Source organism: Mauremys mutica, chromosome 5 (assembly GCF_020497125.1).
Source record: "Mauremys mutica isolate MM-2020 ecotype Southern chromosome 5, ASM2049712v1, whole genome shotgun sequence".
Classification (NCBI taxonomy): Eukaryota; Metazoa; Chordata; order Testudines; family Geoemydidae; genus Mauremys; species Mauremys mutica.
Genome location: NC_059076.1, coordinates 48,481,963 through 48,496,369, shown reverse-complemented (window position 1 = coordinate 48,496,369; position 14,407 = coordinate 48,481,963). Strand labels below are relative to the sequence as shown.

Genomic DNA, 14,407 nt, shown 5'->3' with positions numbered 1-14,407 from the left:
GCTAGGGACACCATTCCTTACCCAACCTGGCTAATAGCCATTAATGGACAGAACGTCCAGGAATTTATCTAGTTCTCTTTTAAACCCTGTTATAGTCCTAGCCTTCACAACCTCCTCAGGCAAGGAGTTCCACAGGTTGACTGTGCACTGTGTGAAGAACTTCCTTTTATTTGTTTTAAACCTACTGCCCATTAAATTTCATTTGGTGGCCCCTAGTTCTTATATTATGGGAACTAGTAAATAACTTTTCCTTATTCACTTTCTCCACACCACTCATGATTTTATATACCTCTATCATATCCCCCCTTAGTCTCCTCTTTTCCAAGATGAAAAGTCCTAGTCTCTTTAATCTCTCCTCATATGAGACCCGTTCCAAACCTCTAATCATTTTAGTTGCCCTTTTCTGAACCTTTTCTAATGCCGGTATATCTTTTTTGAGACGAGGAGACCACATCTGTACCCAGTATTCAAGATGTGGGTGTACCATGGATTTATATAAGGGCAATAAGGTATTCTCTGTCTTATTCTCTATCCCTTTTTTAATGATTCCTAACATCCTGTTTGCTTTTTTGACTGCCGCTGCACACTGCATGGACATCTTCAGAGAACTATCCACGATGACTCCAATATCTCTTTCCTGATTAGCTGTAGCTAAATTAGCCCCCATCATATTGGATGTATAGTTAGGGTTATTTTTTCCCCAATGTGCATTACTTCACATTTATCCACATTAAATTTCATTTGCCATTTTGTTGCCCAATCACTTAGTTTTGTGAAACCTTCTTGAAGTTCTTCACAGTCTGCTTTGGTCTTAACTATCTTGAGCAATTTAGTATCATCTGCAAACTTTGTCACCTCACTGTTTATGCCCTTATCCAGATAATTTATGAATAAGTTGAATAAGATTGGTCCTAGGACTGACCCTTGGGGAACACCACTAGTTACCCCTCTCCATTCTGAAAATTTACCATTTATTCCTACCCTTTGTTCCTTGTCTTTTAACCAGTTCTCAATCCATGAAAGGATCTTCCCTCTTATCCCATGACAACTTAATTTACATAAGAGCCTTTGGTGAGGGACCTTGTCAAAGGTTTTCTGGAAATCTAGTGTAGACATATCCTTAGCCTCAAACATAAGGCCAGATTATCTGTGCTTTGTACCACACTTCCAACATAGTTGGGCCTAAAACTAGCATAAGCAGCCCAAGGAAGATTACCCAGTCCGAAGGTAATCCCCGATGACAGAGCTGATATACGGGCTCTCATGCCACCTTCTCTCCCTGTTGCTGGTATAATAGGGGAAAGAGGCATGGCTGGGGTGTCCCTAAATCATGCTGGTCCTTAGTTGTAGTTTCAGCCCCTGAGGGGGCATCTGCAGAGAACATAAATTTAAGTAATCCTTGGAAAACTCTAATTCACTACAAAGGGGATGGCACTGGGATCATGGAAATGCATATGTGAACTTTAAGACACCTTTTTACCATTCCTGAATGTGCTGGTCAGTCACACTCCAGAAACTGGCCCCAAGTCTGTATGAAGCCACTCACTTAACCACTGATTTAAAAATAGAGATACAGAGCACATGGAATCCAATGTTTATAGAGATTTTCCAGCAGCAGAACAGAGCGCCATAAGGGAATAGAAATAAACCATAATAGACCACATATGTAACATTACAGTATGTAAGCAAACTACAGAAATGTAACAGACACATAATAAATAACATTGGCACAGGAAAGGAATATCAGCAAAGTCTGAGAGGTTTTCCAGAGCTCTCACTGCCTCAATCTTGTCTAACTATTTACAGATACAGTAATTTTTATTCTATTCAAACCTTAACTTCACTGAGTAAAGGAAGATGCTTTCATATCGTTCGTTACGAACTCTTTTTTCAGTGGAAGCAGAATGTATCTGCTTACTAGAGGAAAACAGACCCAGATTGGGAAAGATATAATCGAACTGTTATGTCTATATATCTCCACTGCAGGCAGTATAGAGGCTGTATGTCAGAGGTCAAAAAGTCTACTTGCTGTTTTCCCAGTGCCAGAATCTATAAACTTGTTATCTTGACTCCAGGATCCTTGTTCAGCTAGAAGAGCAGGTATGTGGGAAAAGGATGATATCCTCCATCTTAATCAGGATTAATATCTTTAATATATATTTTAAACAAAAAGTTGTTGGATTTGTCATGTGCGCCTTCTGGGAGTCCAAGATCTCAATTTGGTTTAGCAGAGATCTCAACAGCGTACCATCTAAATGCTCTTATGGTTAACAGGCAAGTTGTTTTTCCCTGGATGTGACTTTGTGGCCATCATTTATATTGACAACAATTATTTTAAATTATCTATCTAGATATGTGCATGATTCCCATTACCACAATAAAGAGCATCTTGCCAAGACAGCCTATAATTGAAAAATCCTCTTGCACTCACTCTTCATCATATATATCCCAAATGTGGATTACAAACTAACAAACTTCCCATTATTCACCCACCACTTCTGACCAACAGTGTACTTGTCCATTATTATTAGCAAGACAGTGATATTTTGCCTCATACCTAACATCTACAGACCAGACATTCAACCTTCCCCATCGCATCTAGCCAGTATGATCAAGACACCACAACATTTCATATATTATCCTCTATTTACACAGATCGTAGTGTTCAAAGTTGCAATTTTCACAGCAACTATAACTTGGCTCTTTGCATACAGGTAATATTTATTGGGCAGTGGTAAATATATCAAAAACACAGTATACATTTCTATCAAAAGTACAATACCTGCATAGGGCCCGGAATGCAAGACAAAACCCTTTCTATATTCTCAGCATTCACATCAACATCATTTACAGCAACAAGGGCATCTCCTGGAGATAAAAACAAACAAATAAATACAGGGTGTATGCAAACACCATACAAAATTCAACAGTAGGTTATCTTCAAATTTAAAATATCATGCAGTACTCTCAGATGATTTTCCTTAAATATAAGTAGGCTCCTCTTAAATACATCATTTACACAAGAGAAAATCCAAAGATTAATAGCCTGACCCTCTAAGCCTTTAACTTGTTAGTCGCGAAGGTGCCACAAGTACTCCTGTTCTTTTTACTGCATATTGATGTCATTTTTCAAAGACAACAAAGTGTAAGCATGTAACTTGGGGCTGTGGATTGCACGGGGTGGCATGACCTCTAAAAGTTAGGCATTGCAACACCTAATTCTCTTTGCAGATTTAGTCCCTTGTCTGACCACTTCTATAATAGAGGCTACTGAACTGCAACGAGTAATTCCAGCACTGAACCCTATAATTTGTGGCTGAAATAGATCTCTTTGGGCAAGATATGCTTGATTTAAAATTAGCTTCTCTATTTAAAGCCTTCAAGTGATGGGGAATCCTCTACACGCTGTTCCACTGGCTAATTATCTTCCCTTAAAAATCTGTGCTTTCTTTTCAGTTTGAATTTTTCAGGCTACAGCTTTGATAACACTTTCTTTCTACAGACAGGAAAAATAGCTCAATTAGTTGTCACTTGCATGGTTGTCTATGCTTTCTGTCTATAGAAAATGAAGGCAAGCTAAGATGAAAAAATGAGTTTCTCATTTAATTTTCAAAGTGATTAGTTGCATGGCCATTCTTATTTCTTGTGGGAGTGAGTTGAAACTCCTAAATTCTGCACTTAATAATCAAGTTGAAAAGCAAGAGAAATTTACTTGTGACTTGTGTAGACCTTTATGATATACAAAGACTATCTCAAAAAAGTTCACACAAACCACCTGCAAAAATGAACTGCTGCCAAGCCAAAGTCAATGGAGAGAGCATGTCTATTATTGATCAGAATGGTCTTTGAGACAGTAAGTTGCCTAGCAAGAGGTAATTAGATCTTCTTTACAGAGAAGAGGAACTGGTTTACAAATCAGCCAGTTTTAAAAGTAAGCATTTTCTTCTGAGCACATTTGAGGCAGATAAGCTCATGCTTAATAGGTCAAATCTTCTCATTAGCATTCTCAATTTTTGTTCTGTCTTTAATTTTCCCTTTTATTTATTTTATTGAGAAGAAAAGAGTAAATCAATGTCAATGATAGTGACAACTTCTACTTTTGAGGCTCTTTATCAGTAAACAAACTCTGATTCTCTAGAGTAGCTGCATTCTTTATTTTTTGGGAGGAGCTGGGCAAATTTTCATCTCAAGAGCTTCCTCGGTCTCTAATAGGGTTCAGTCTTCACAACCCTCCTATTAAGGGCACATGCAAACTGTCTAGGGAGATTGTGAGATGTTTTGAGCTAGGCAACTCCTCAAGATACTAATGATATTCAACTTTACTTCTCCTTTCCACATAACCCAGATTCTGCTCTCTTATTAGCTAACAGAGATAGCAGTTCTCCCATAATGCTGGGTTCATATCAGTCCAAAGAAGGCTGAAATAATTTTGGTAGGAAGTGGAATAAATTTGGAGAGGATTGTGAATGTACTCACAGTGGTCGGGTATTTCTACCCTTCAGTTCAGAGGTTGAAAGATCTTGGAATCTGATTGAAACCCTTCCCCTTTGTCAGTGGCAGGCTTAAGTGTATCTTTTATCATTTTTGGCTAGATGTTTATTTAAAGTAATTGAAAATAAAACAGAAAGGGACTGAAGACAATTTTTTATATAATCTTTATGCAATAGAACAGGGACCTGAAACTTTCTTGGTAACACCTGACATTAGATTTTGAAGAACAGTCCTGTCTAATTATTAATACCCCCCAAAAAGGAAGTGTGTTACAAACAACAGCACTGATAAAATCCCTTATTATAATAGCAAAATATCATGGGTTTCCTTAGGATAACATCCCGTAGAAAACCTTTCTTTTCAAATAATGGTAGATCTCTCTACCATTCTCTCTCCAGTTTGTATTTTTTCTGATTTACACCACAGGAAAGGCTTTGGCTTGTTTAGGCCTTGGCATGAGCATCACTTCTTCCCAATGAACAAAAAAATCTCTCCCACACATTCAGGCTGCAACATATGGTCTCTTAGTTTTGTCCCCTTCTAACTCTATAGGTTCATCTCACCTACCCATTTAACGTGAAGCACATATGGACTTTTCTTTTATGGGATTTAGTGATTATACCAGCTGTGCACTATTGGGCTCTGGTATGCAGAATTGGACTTTAGCCAATCACAGCTTAATTTTCCAGAGGTGTTGAGTACTTGCAGCTGCCCCTGAAGTCAATGGAACCTGTGGGTATTCAGCAGTTCCATAAAACCCACCCAACAGTTTCTAGGGGCAGAAGTAATTACATTTATTTCACATTTTGAATATTTTAAAAATACATAAGATGTCCTCATCAGCCCCATAGGTATTGTAGATATTACCCCTCTTTTAAGGATGAGGAAACTGAGGCAGAGTTAAATGGCTTGCCCAAAGCAACCAAGGGGAATCCATACCAGCGCAACAGGAATCATGGGTTCCTGATTCCGTATGTGGTGTCCACACTATGATAATACAGACAGACCACAAACATTGTATGTTAAGAGGTTATGTTATCAAGAAATTTTTTATGTATGAACATAGTTGGTAGAATAGAATTAGCGAAGTGCCATACTATGCAATACTTTAGTACAGGATGTTTAAGACTATCATTTAGAAGGGATGCTCAAACTGGGGGTTGTGACCCCTCAGGGGGTCACGAGGTTATTGCAGGGGAGGTGGGGGTCATGAGCTGTCAGCCTCCACCCCCCCAAGCCCCACTTCGCCTCCAGCATTTATAATGGTGTTAAATATATAAAAACGTGTTTTTAATTTATAATGGGGGGGAGAGGGACTCGCACTCAGAGGCTTGCTGTGTGAACGGGGTTACCAGTACAAAAGTTTGAGAACCCCTGAATTTTACAAGCACTAGAAGAAATATAAAAAGTTGTTCCAGATTACTGGCATTGCTTAATAAAACAAATTTGTTTACTAGGGAATTCAAAATTTTTAGACCACTGTCTGCACAACAGTAATAGTTTAATCCTCTGCCAAGTTCAAACCAGCTGCACACATTTTAGTGGGAACGTAAACACCTTAATATTTTTAAGTAAAAGGAAGACTTTCATACTTCCCATGTGATGTTTCAATTTCCTGAAGCGGAAAATTTTCAACTGCCTTTTAAAAGCAGTATTTACGCTGTATGTACTCAAAGTGTTTTATCATTTGATGCCTAACAGTTCATGTATTTAAAAACTTCCATTCTTGCAGTAAATATTTATTCTATTAAATTTATAAAAATGTAAGCATACACTATAAATAAATCAGCTTTTCAGAGACTCCAAGCAATCCTACAGGTGGTTCCCATTTTTAAAAAATGCCTTATTTTTTATAGCTCACTCATGGTATAGTTGAGAAAAGCTACATATCAGAGTGATCCTCTGAGGCTATATGGAAAGAATAGGAGCAACCAAGTGTGTAGAGAACGTTAATCCAGTAAAGGAAAATCATCATCATTGGGGGAGAAGAAAAAAAAAGCCTAATAGAACAGTTCTGCTGGACTGATAACATAGGAACTAAAAAGGAAAAAAAATAATCAGGTAAATGTATTTATTTAGCCTCCTTAAATCTGTTTCACCAGTTCAGATGCATGAGATTTTGAAAAGCAGTACATAAATCCCTAGGATAAGTTTAAGGTCCAGTTGGCACCTGATGCACAGTACCTTCCCCACTACCTGTATTAGTAGTACCGTATATAGAACGGAGATGGCTTCTTTGCAAATCTCTAATGAAGTTACCTCTTAGTCAAAGATGAAAGCTATTACTCAGACAGTATTTTTTTTTTAAACTCTTGGGACTTTTGGCATTAAGCTACATTACTTTCATACCTTCCTTCATCCATGTATAAATGGGACCACCTTCCTATGTCCCAAAGCACAAGTCAGTCTAACATTCTGAAAATGTCTGCCCTCTGAAAAGATACACCTTCAGGCCCAGAGCCTCAAAAAGGTATTTAATTTCCATTGAAAAAATCAGGGGAAGTTAGGAGCCTAAACACCTTTGAGGATCTAGGCCTCAGTGCCCTTATCCTTACTAACTAGGGTTCAGGCCACAGATAAGTGAATATCATGTTCTGGTTGAAATGGAAAGTGGATGTCACCTTAAACATGGAGAGTGATCTACTTCAGCACCTTGATGGGAGAGGAAATAGATAACCTTTACATGAAATCTTGACATTCACCACCTTCTCTAATTCCACTAAGTCACTAGGAAAAAATACTTTTAAGGGTTAATATTCCCATACGCCTTTCAAAAAAAACCCTACACATTCCACTGATGACAGATCAACTAATTGCTACATAAATTAGAGGGAACTTTTATCCCAAAGTAATGCTGCTATGTTTCAAGAGGAGGCTCAAACATAAGCTGCAACTCAGACTCTATAATGAAAATAGAGACATGGCAATGCTTATGCAAATACCATATCACTAGCTCTGGCTTCTAACTTTTTTCTAGTTTACATAACCCTTTCACTGAGTACAATCTCTCTTGGGAACAAAAAAACCAAACAGATCCCTTAAAGTACTTTGGAGCTCTCAAAGGAACTCTTTTATTGACAGGAATCCTAGCTGTGGGTACGTCTACACTACGGGATTATTCCGATTTTAAATAAACCGGTTTAGTAAAACAGATTGTGTAAAGTCGAGTGCACGCGGCCACACTAAGCACATTAATTCGGTGGTGTGCATCCACGGTCCGAGGCTAGCATCAATTTCTGGAGTGTTGCACTGTGGGTAGCTATTCTGTAGCTATCTCATAGTTTCCGCAGTCTCCCTCGCCCCTTGGAATTCTGGGTTGAGATCCCAGTGCCTGATGGGGCAAAAATCATTGTCGCGGGTGGTTCTGGGTAAATGTCGTCAGTCACTACTTCCTCTGGGAAAGCAACGGCAGACAATCATTTTGCGCCCTTTTTCCCTGGATTGCCCTGGCAGATGCCATAGCATGGCAACCATGGAGCCTGTTTTGCCTTTTGTCACTGTCACCGTATGTGTACTAGATGCCGCTGACAGAGGCAATTCAGCAGCGCTACACAGCAGCATTCATTTGCTTTTGCATGATAGCAGAGATGGTTATCAGCCGTTCTGTACCATCTGCTTCCATTGTACATTAGCAATGAGATGACGGTTACCAGTCCTTCTGTACTGTACTGTCTGCTGCTGTCATGGGTGCCCCTGGCTGAGGTCGGCCGGGGACGCAAAAGACAAAAATGGGAATGACTCCCCGAGTCAATCCCTCCTTTATGGTATCTAAAAATAGAATCAGTCCTGCCTAGAATATGGGGCAACTGTACTAGAGAACCAGTGTATCAGAGAACCAGAAAGCACAGCCGCTCCGTGTCAGATCCCGCAGAAATGATGAGCTGCATGCCATTCACAAGGGGTGCCCCTGCAACAACCCCACCTGTTGCTTCCCTCCTCCCCCAGCCTTCCTGGGCTACTGTTGCAGTGTCCCCCCATTTGTGTGATGAAGCAATAAAGAATGCAGGAATAAGAAACAGTGACTTGTTAGTGAGATAAAATGAGGGGAAGGCAGCCTCCAGCTGCTATGATAGTCCAGACAGGACAGAATCTTTTCTTTACATGAAGGGCGGGGGCTGATGGAGCTCAGCCCCCTGTTGCTATGATGAAGACGGTTACCAGCCGTTCTGTACCATCTACTGGGAATGACGGGGAGGCCAACCAGGAGCACTCATGGGCTGATGATGAGGACGGATACCAGCCCTTTTGTACTGCACCATCTGCCACCAGGTTGATGATGACGATGGATAGCAGTCATATTGCACCATCAGCCTCCAAGGAGGCGGGGCGAGGATGCTGCAGTTCACTGCTGCAGCATTGCATCTACCAGCAGCATTCAGTAGACATAGGGTGACATCATTAAAAGAGTCAAGAGACAATTTTTTTCCCCCTTTTCCTTCTGGGGATGGGTGAGGGGGGTAAATTGACGAGCTATGCCCTGAACCACCCCGGACAATGTGTTTGACCCTACAGGCATTGGGAGCTCAGCCAAGAATGCAAATACTTTTCGGAGACTGCAGGAACTGTGGGATAGCTTGAGTCCTCAGTCCCCACTCCCTCCCTGAGCGTCCATTTGATTCTTTGGCTTTCCGTTACGCTTGTCACGGAGCAGTGTGCTGAGTCCCTGCTGTGGTCTCTGTCTGGAGATTTTTAAAAAATGCTTTGGAATTTCGTCTTCTGTAACGGAGCTCTGATAGAACAGATTTGTCTGCCCATACAGCAATCACATCCGTACGGTCCATGCTGGAGCTTTTTTTGGATTTGGGACTGCATCACCACCCGTGCTGATCGGAGCTTCACGCTGGGCAAGCAGGAAATGATATTCAAAAGTTCACGGGGCTTTTCCTGTCTACCTAGCCACTACATCCGAGTTCTGATTGCTGTCCAGAGCGATCACAGTGGTGCACTGTGGGATACCGCCCGAAGGCCAATACCGTCGATTTGCGGCCACACTAACCCTAATCTGATATGGTAATACCGATATTAGCGCTACTCCTCTCGTTGGGGAGGAGTACAGAAACCGGTTTAAAGAGCCCTTTATATCGATATAAAGGGCCTCTTAGTGTGGACGGATGCGGCATTAAATCGGTTTAACACTCCTAAAATTGGTTTAAACACATAGTGTAGACCAGGCCTGTGTGTTAGTTCCATTGACAGACACAGATAGCTGCCTTGCAGGTATGTGCCTCTGAGTCACCTGTCTTTATGCAATGGTTACTGTTTGACAACTAGTGAAAGTTAGGCAGATTCCATGTCTGGTATTATCCACCGGTATGGCCCAATATCTTTCAATAACTGTCCATACCCATGGACTGGTGTCGTTTTAGGATTGTATATTTATTTTTAAAATATTACACATAAAACTTGACATGAGGGTCTCCACCATTGAGGTTTGATGTTCTTATTAGGGCTGTCAAATTATTAAAAAACTTAATCATGAGATTAAATAATTGCAATTAATTGCAGTTTTAATTGCACTGCAATTATTAAACAATAAAACATTTATTTAAACATTTTTTATGTTTTCTACATTTTCAAATATATTGATTTTAATTAGAACAGAATAAAGAGTGTACAGCCCTCATTTTTATATTGTTATAACAAATTTTTGCACTGTAAAAAAGAAACAGTATTTTTCAATTCACCTCATACAAGTTTTGTAGTGTAATTTCTTTATCGTGAAAGCACAACTTAAAAATGTAGTTTTTTTTACATAATTGCACTCAAAACAATATAAAACTTTAGAGCCTACAACTCCACTGTCTTACTTCCTTTTCAGCTAATCACTAAGACAAACATGTTTGTTTACATTTACAAGAGATAATGCTGCCCACTTATTTACAACATCACCTGAAAGTGTGAACAGGCGTTGCCATGGCACTCTTGTAGTCTGCATTGCAAGGTATTTTTGTGCCAGATATGTTAAACATTTGTATGCCGCTTTGACCACCATTCCACTGTACACTTTGAATTCTGTATTGTAATTGACAAATATATTTGAAAATGTAGAAAAACATCCACAAATATTTATAATAAATTTAAATTGGTAGTCTATTGTTTAACAGTGCAATTAAAATGACAATTTTTTAAATTGAGTTAATTTGTTGAGTTAACCATTAACTGTAATTAATTAACAGGCCTAGCTTTTATTGTTCAAATGCAGGAGAAAGTGAATTGTTTCATAAGCATGATGGACCATATTTTCTCTACAATAGAAATCCTCTCTGCAAGAAAACCAACACCATCCTTCATTGATTCCTTGGGAGCGAAAAGTGGAAATGAGATGAAGTTTCCCTTTCTTAGAGGACAAAACCTTAAAGATCAATTTGCCATTAAAAGAGGATGCGGGATTGTCTTCCAGCGTAGCTGATAGTGTTCATTCTGGCTTGGACAGGGACTGAGCATCTGCAATGTTTAATGCAACAGATACTTATGCCCCAGCTTTGCACTCTTTAGAATTACGGTAATCCTGAATGTACTTAGGCTATGTCTACACAACAGCCATGCCGCTAAAAGGCATGCAGCATAGCCGTTGTTTGTCAGCAGGAGGGAGCTCTCCTGCCAACAAAAAATCTTCCACCCCCAACGAGCAGCGTTTGCTTTGTCAGCAGGAGAGCGTTCCTGCCGACAAAGCACTGTTCATACCGGCGCTTGTTGTTGGTTTTTGTTTTTTAAAAAACACCTCTGAAACACAAAGTTGTGTCATTCAGTTGCCAATGTAGACATAGCCTTAGTCTCTCTTGAGTTCTTATATCATGTTAGGAGACAAAAAGTACCTTTGTGTTCTCTGAGGGAGTAAAGGAAGCTATGAATGGCAATCAGATACCACGGTGATGAGTGCAGTAACAGAACAAATGGAAGTCAATAGGTGGGTCAATATGGGAATGATTGTGTAGCTATAGCACACAAGGCACTGTGTAGTATTAAAAAACAGGATGCCACAGTGTTAACCTTTCAGTCTCTGCAAGGATTTTCCTCCCCTTCTAACATTTGGGCCATTGTGAGACTTCCAGTAGCATCACTTAAGTAACACCCTTCCCATAAGACAGGGGGACCCAGTTCTCCCCTCTCACTAATTAACTCAATTAGAAGAGAAGGAACCAATCATACTAGCATCTCTTATCACAAGCCTCTTCTATCTTTAGAAGCCATTTTTTTCTTGGGCTCGTTTTGGTGGGCCTTTTTATCTTTATGAGCTCTTTCACCAGAACAGAAAAAACTGGAAGGAGAATGTAAACAGGTCGGGCTCACCGCTGCGGCGCCTCCTACTGGTGACTCCGGGAATTAGCTCTATTCCAGCACTGGAGCGCCCTCTGCAGGCTGGTGATCCGCCTGTCCTCTGGCCCCCATGTCCCTCCCTGGACCCAGTGCCCTTTTACATGGGGTGCTGCCCCCTGGCAGTAACCCCTTTCTCATAGGGTCTCCCCTCCTTAGGGAACCCCCACCCTCTAGCCCCACCTTGCCTCAGTATAGGCTACTGCCAGTCATTGTCTAGCCCCACACTCTGGGGCAGACTGCAGTATCAGCCTACTCATCCCAGGCAAAGGGGTTTGGACCTGCTGCCTTGGCCTACCCCTGGAATGCCCTCTGCAACCCCTAGTACCTGTTGGCCCACTGCTAGGCCACAGCCTGGGGCTTTCTAGGCTGGAGCTCCCCAGCTCCTCAGCCTTTCCCCAGCCCTGCTTCACTCAGGTACCCAGTCTCTAGCTCCCTGCAGCCAGACCCATCTCCCTCTGAATGCAGAGTGAGACTGTCTGGGCTTCTGGCTTCCCTGGCCTTTTTTATAAGGCCTGTGGCTCAGTTTGGGGCGTGGCCCCAGCTGCAGCCACTTCCTCAATCAGCCCAGCCTTGAGCCCTGCCAGGCCACTTTTAAACCCCTCACAGCAGGAGCAGGGTCCACCCTGCTACAGAGAAAAATTCAGCACTGGGAAAAAAAGAGAACAATGTACAGTTTTATAAAATTAAATGAGTAATTAGACCACTTATAAAAATTTTCTGATAAAATACTGAACATGTTCAAAGTTCCAAGTTTTGATCATCTTTACTAGAATTTTTGCAGGATCACCTCAACGTACAAAAGTCTATTTTAAAATAAGCTCTGCTTTGAAAGTTCAGATTTGCATCTGCACCTCACTGACCTGATCAAAACAAAAAGCTGAGTGTATGATGTTTCCTTTTGTATCTTGAGAAAAGTGAAAGATTGAGACTCAATAACAAACAGACATTTCAACCAGCATCTCTGGTAGAAAAGGAGAATCTTTCCCTTATACGGTATCTCTACTTTCTTTATACATGCAACAATAGGCATCCTAGACACAGAAATTAAGGAATTATGAGTTAGGCAGCAACTATTGAGTATGTATGAGAAGTGGCATCAAACGCACTTACTCCATTACCCCCATCTAATACTAGAGAAGACCTATACTCATAAATCTTAACTAGGCTAGCAAAGAATAGGGAAATGTTAGCCTAAGAGTGACACTGAACAGACACTAAATGGAGAATATAGTTAATAGTTTCTTGGAATGACTGATAAAGCAGCAACAGTAAAACAAGATTATTCATGATCCTTAAGAATGAAGCTGGGCAAGCAAAAGTGGTTTTGCAAAAATACGAAAGGACTTACATTTGCGAAGAGGATCTGAAATAAGAGCCATTACAAACACAATAGGTCTAGCTACTTGTGACTTTGAGCAGAAAAATAAAAAGAACATTCGGAGCAACAATGAAAAAAAAACCACAACTTTTTTGGACTAATGAAGACCTGAGGGGTGAGTTTGTTTTAATTCTGTCTGAGATGGTGAAGTATGATGGACCTCTGACGATTTGGGGACTTGTCTTTACAATTAGCAAATTCTGTGTGAGATTATAAACTTTGTATGTATCCTTATCAAGTTGCAAATTCAATTTTTAGTGTAGAAACTAGTTGCTTTCTCAATGTGCTTTGGTATTTCAGTCCAGCCTGGAGGCAAAAGGGCAAACCAAAAAGAGTTGTTGACTTAAGTGCTCCATCATTGTTGTGTAACAGCTGTAGACAAGAGTGACTCCCAGCCAGGATAATTCGTTTGTCAGGGGAAGGTGGTCTGACAATGAAGTCACTGCATAGGACTCAGTGGTCACCTGCTGAGGCTGACTAGGAAGTCATCTGACAGAGGAGACAGGAAGGCTATAATGGGGGGGCAGAAACTACTCTATTCCTCTCTCTTTGGCCACTTTTCACCAACTCAAGATGAAAGAAGCTGCTGCGGGAGATGGATGAGACAGAAGGGTGGACCCTACGTACCTGAACACAGATTGTCCCCCACAGACTGCCAAGGTGAGGGGAAATGCATGTAGTTTTTTTAAATGGATGGTGTGTATTTCCTATGTTATTAAATAAAGAGCAAAGTGTCACAGAACAAAAAGTGTCTGTTATATGCTACACCTACCACGTGTGTCTTGAGAGAATCTGCAGCCCAGAAAGATCAGACCTTTGGTGGGATTCTAGGATTATATAAACTCCTGGGGTATCCTGGGAGTGCTGGAAGTGGGGGCCTACACAGGTAGCTTGATGGGCTCCATTTCCATGAGAGAGTAACAGAGTTAGTGCCCCAGAAATATGCCAGGCAGAGCACAAGGGAAGAAACACTACTGTAGCCTGCTAAGACCCAAGAAGACTTAAAACACTTGGCCACTGTGAAAAAAGAGAACAAATGTACAGTTTTATAAATCTCCCAAGAGAAGACTACTCAATTGGAGCTGTCACAATATACAGAAAGATTTAGTTTTAGAGCATCTTTGTAGTAAACAGTTTAACAGACCTCACTAAAGTATTTTTGTTTTGTTTTTGAAAACACACAGGGCTATTAGACAGCAAATTTTTGATACCAGGACTGGT

The 14,407-nt window shown here is 40.7% G+C and overlaps 1 protein-coding gene across 6 annotated transcripts in view; it reads right to left on the bottom strand.

Annotated features, from left to right (window-relative positions):
• Window positions 1-14,407, bottom strand: part of INTU (inturned planar cell polarity protein) — a 96,433-nt gene that overhangs the window by 65,520 nt on the left and 16,506 nt on the right. For all 6 annotated transcript variants that reach the window (XM_045019350.1, XM_045019353.1, XM_045019349.1 and 3 more), the window contains exon 3: window positions 2,783-2,868. In XM_045019350.1, the coding sequence (XP_044875285.1) occupies window positions 2,783-2,868 (86 nt within the window). The remainder of the gene's footprint in view (window positions 1-2,782; window positions 2,869-14,407) is intronic.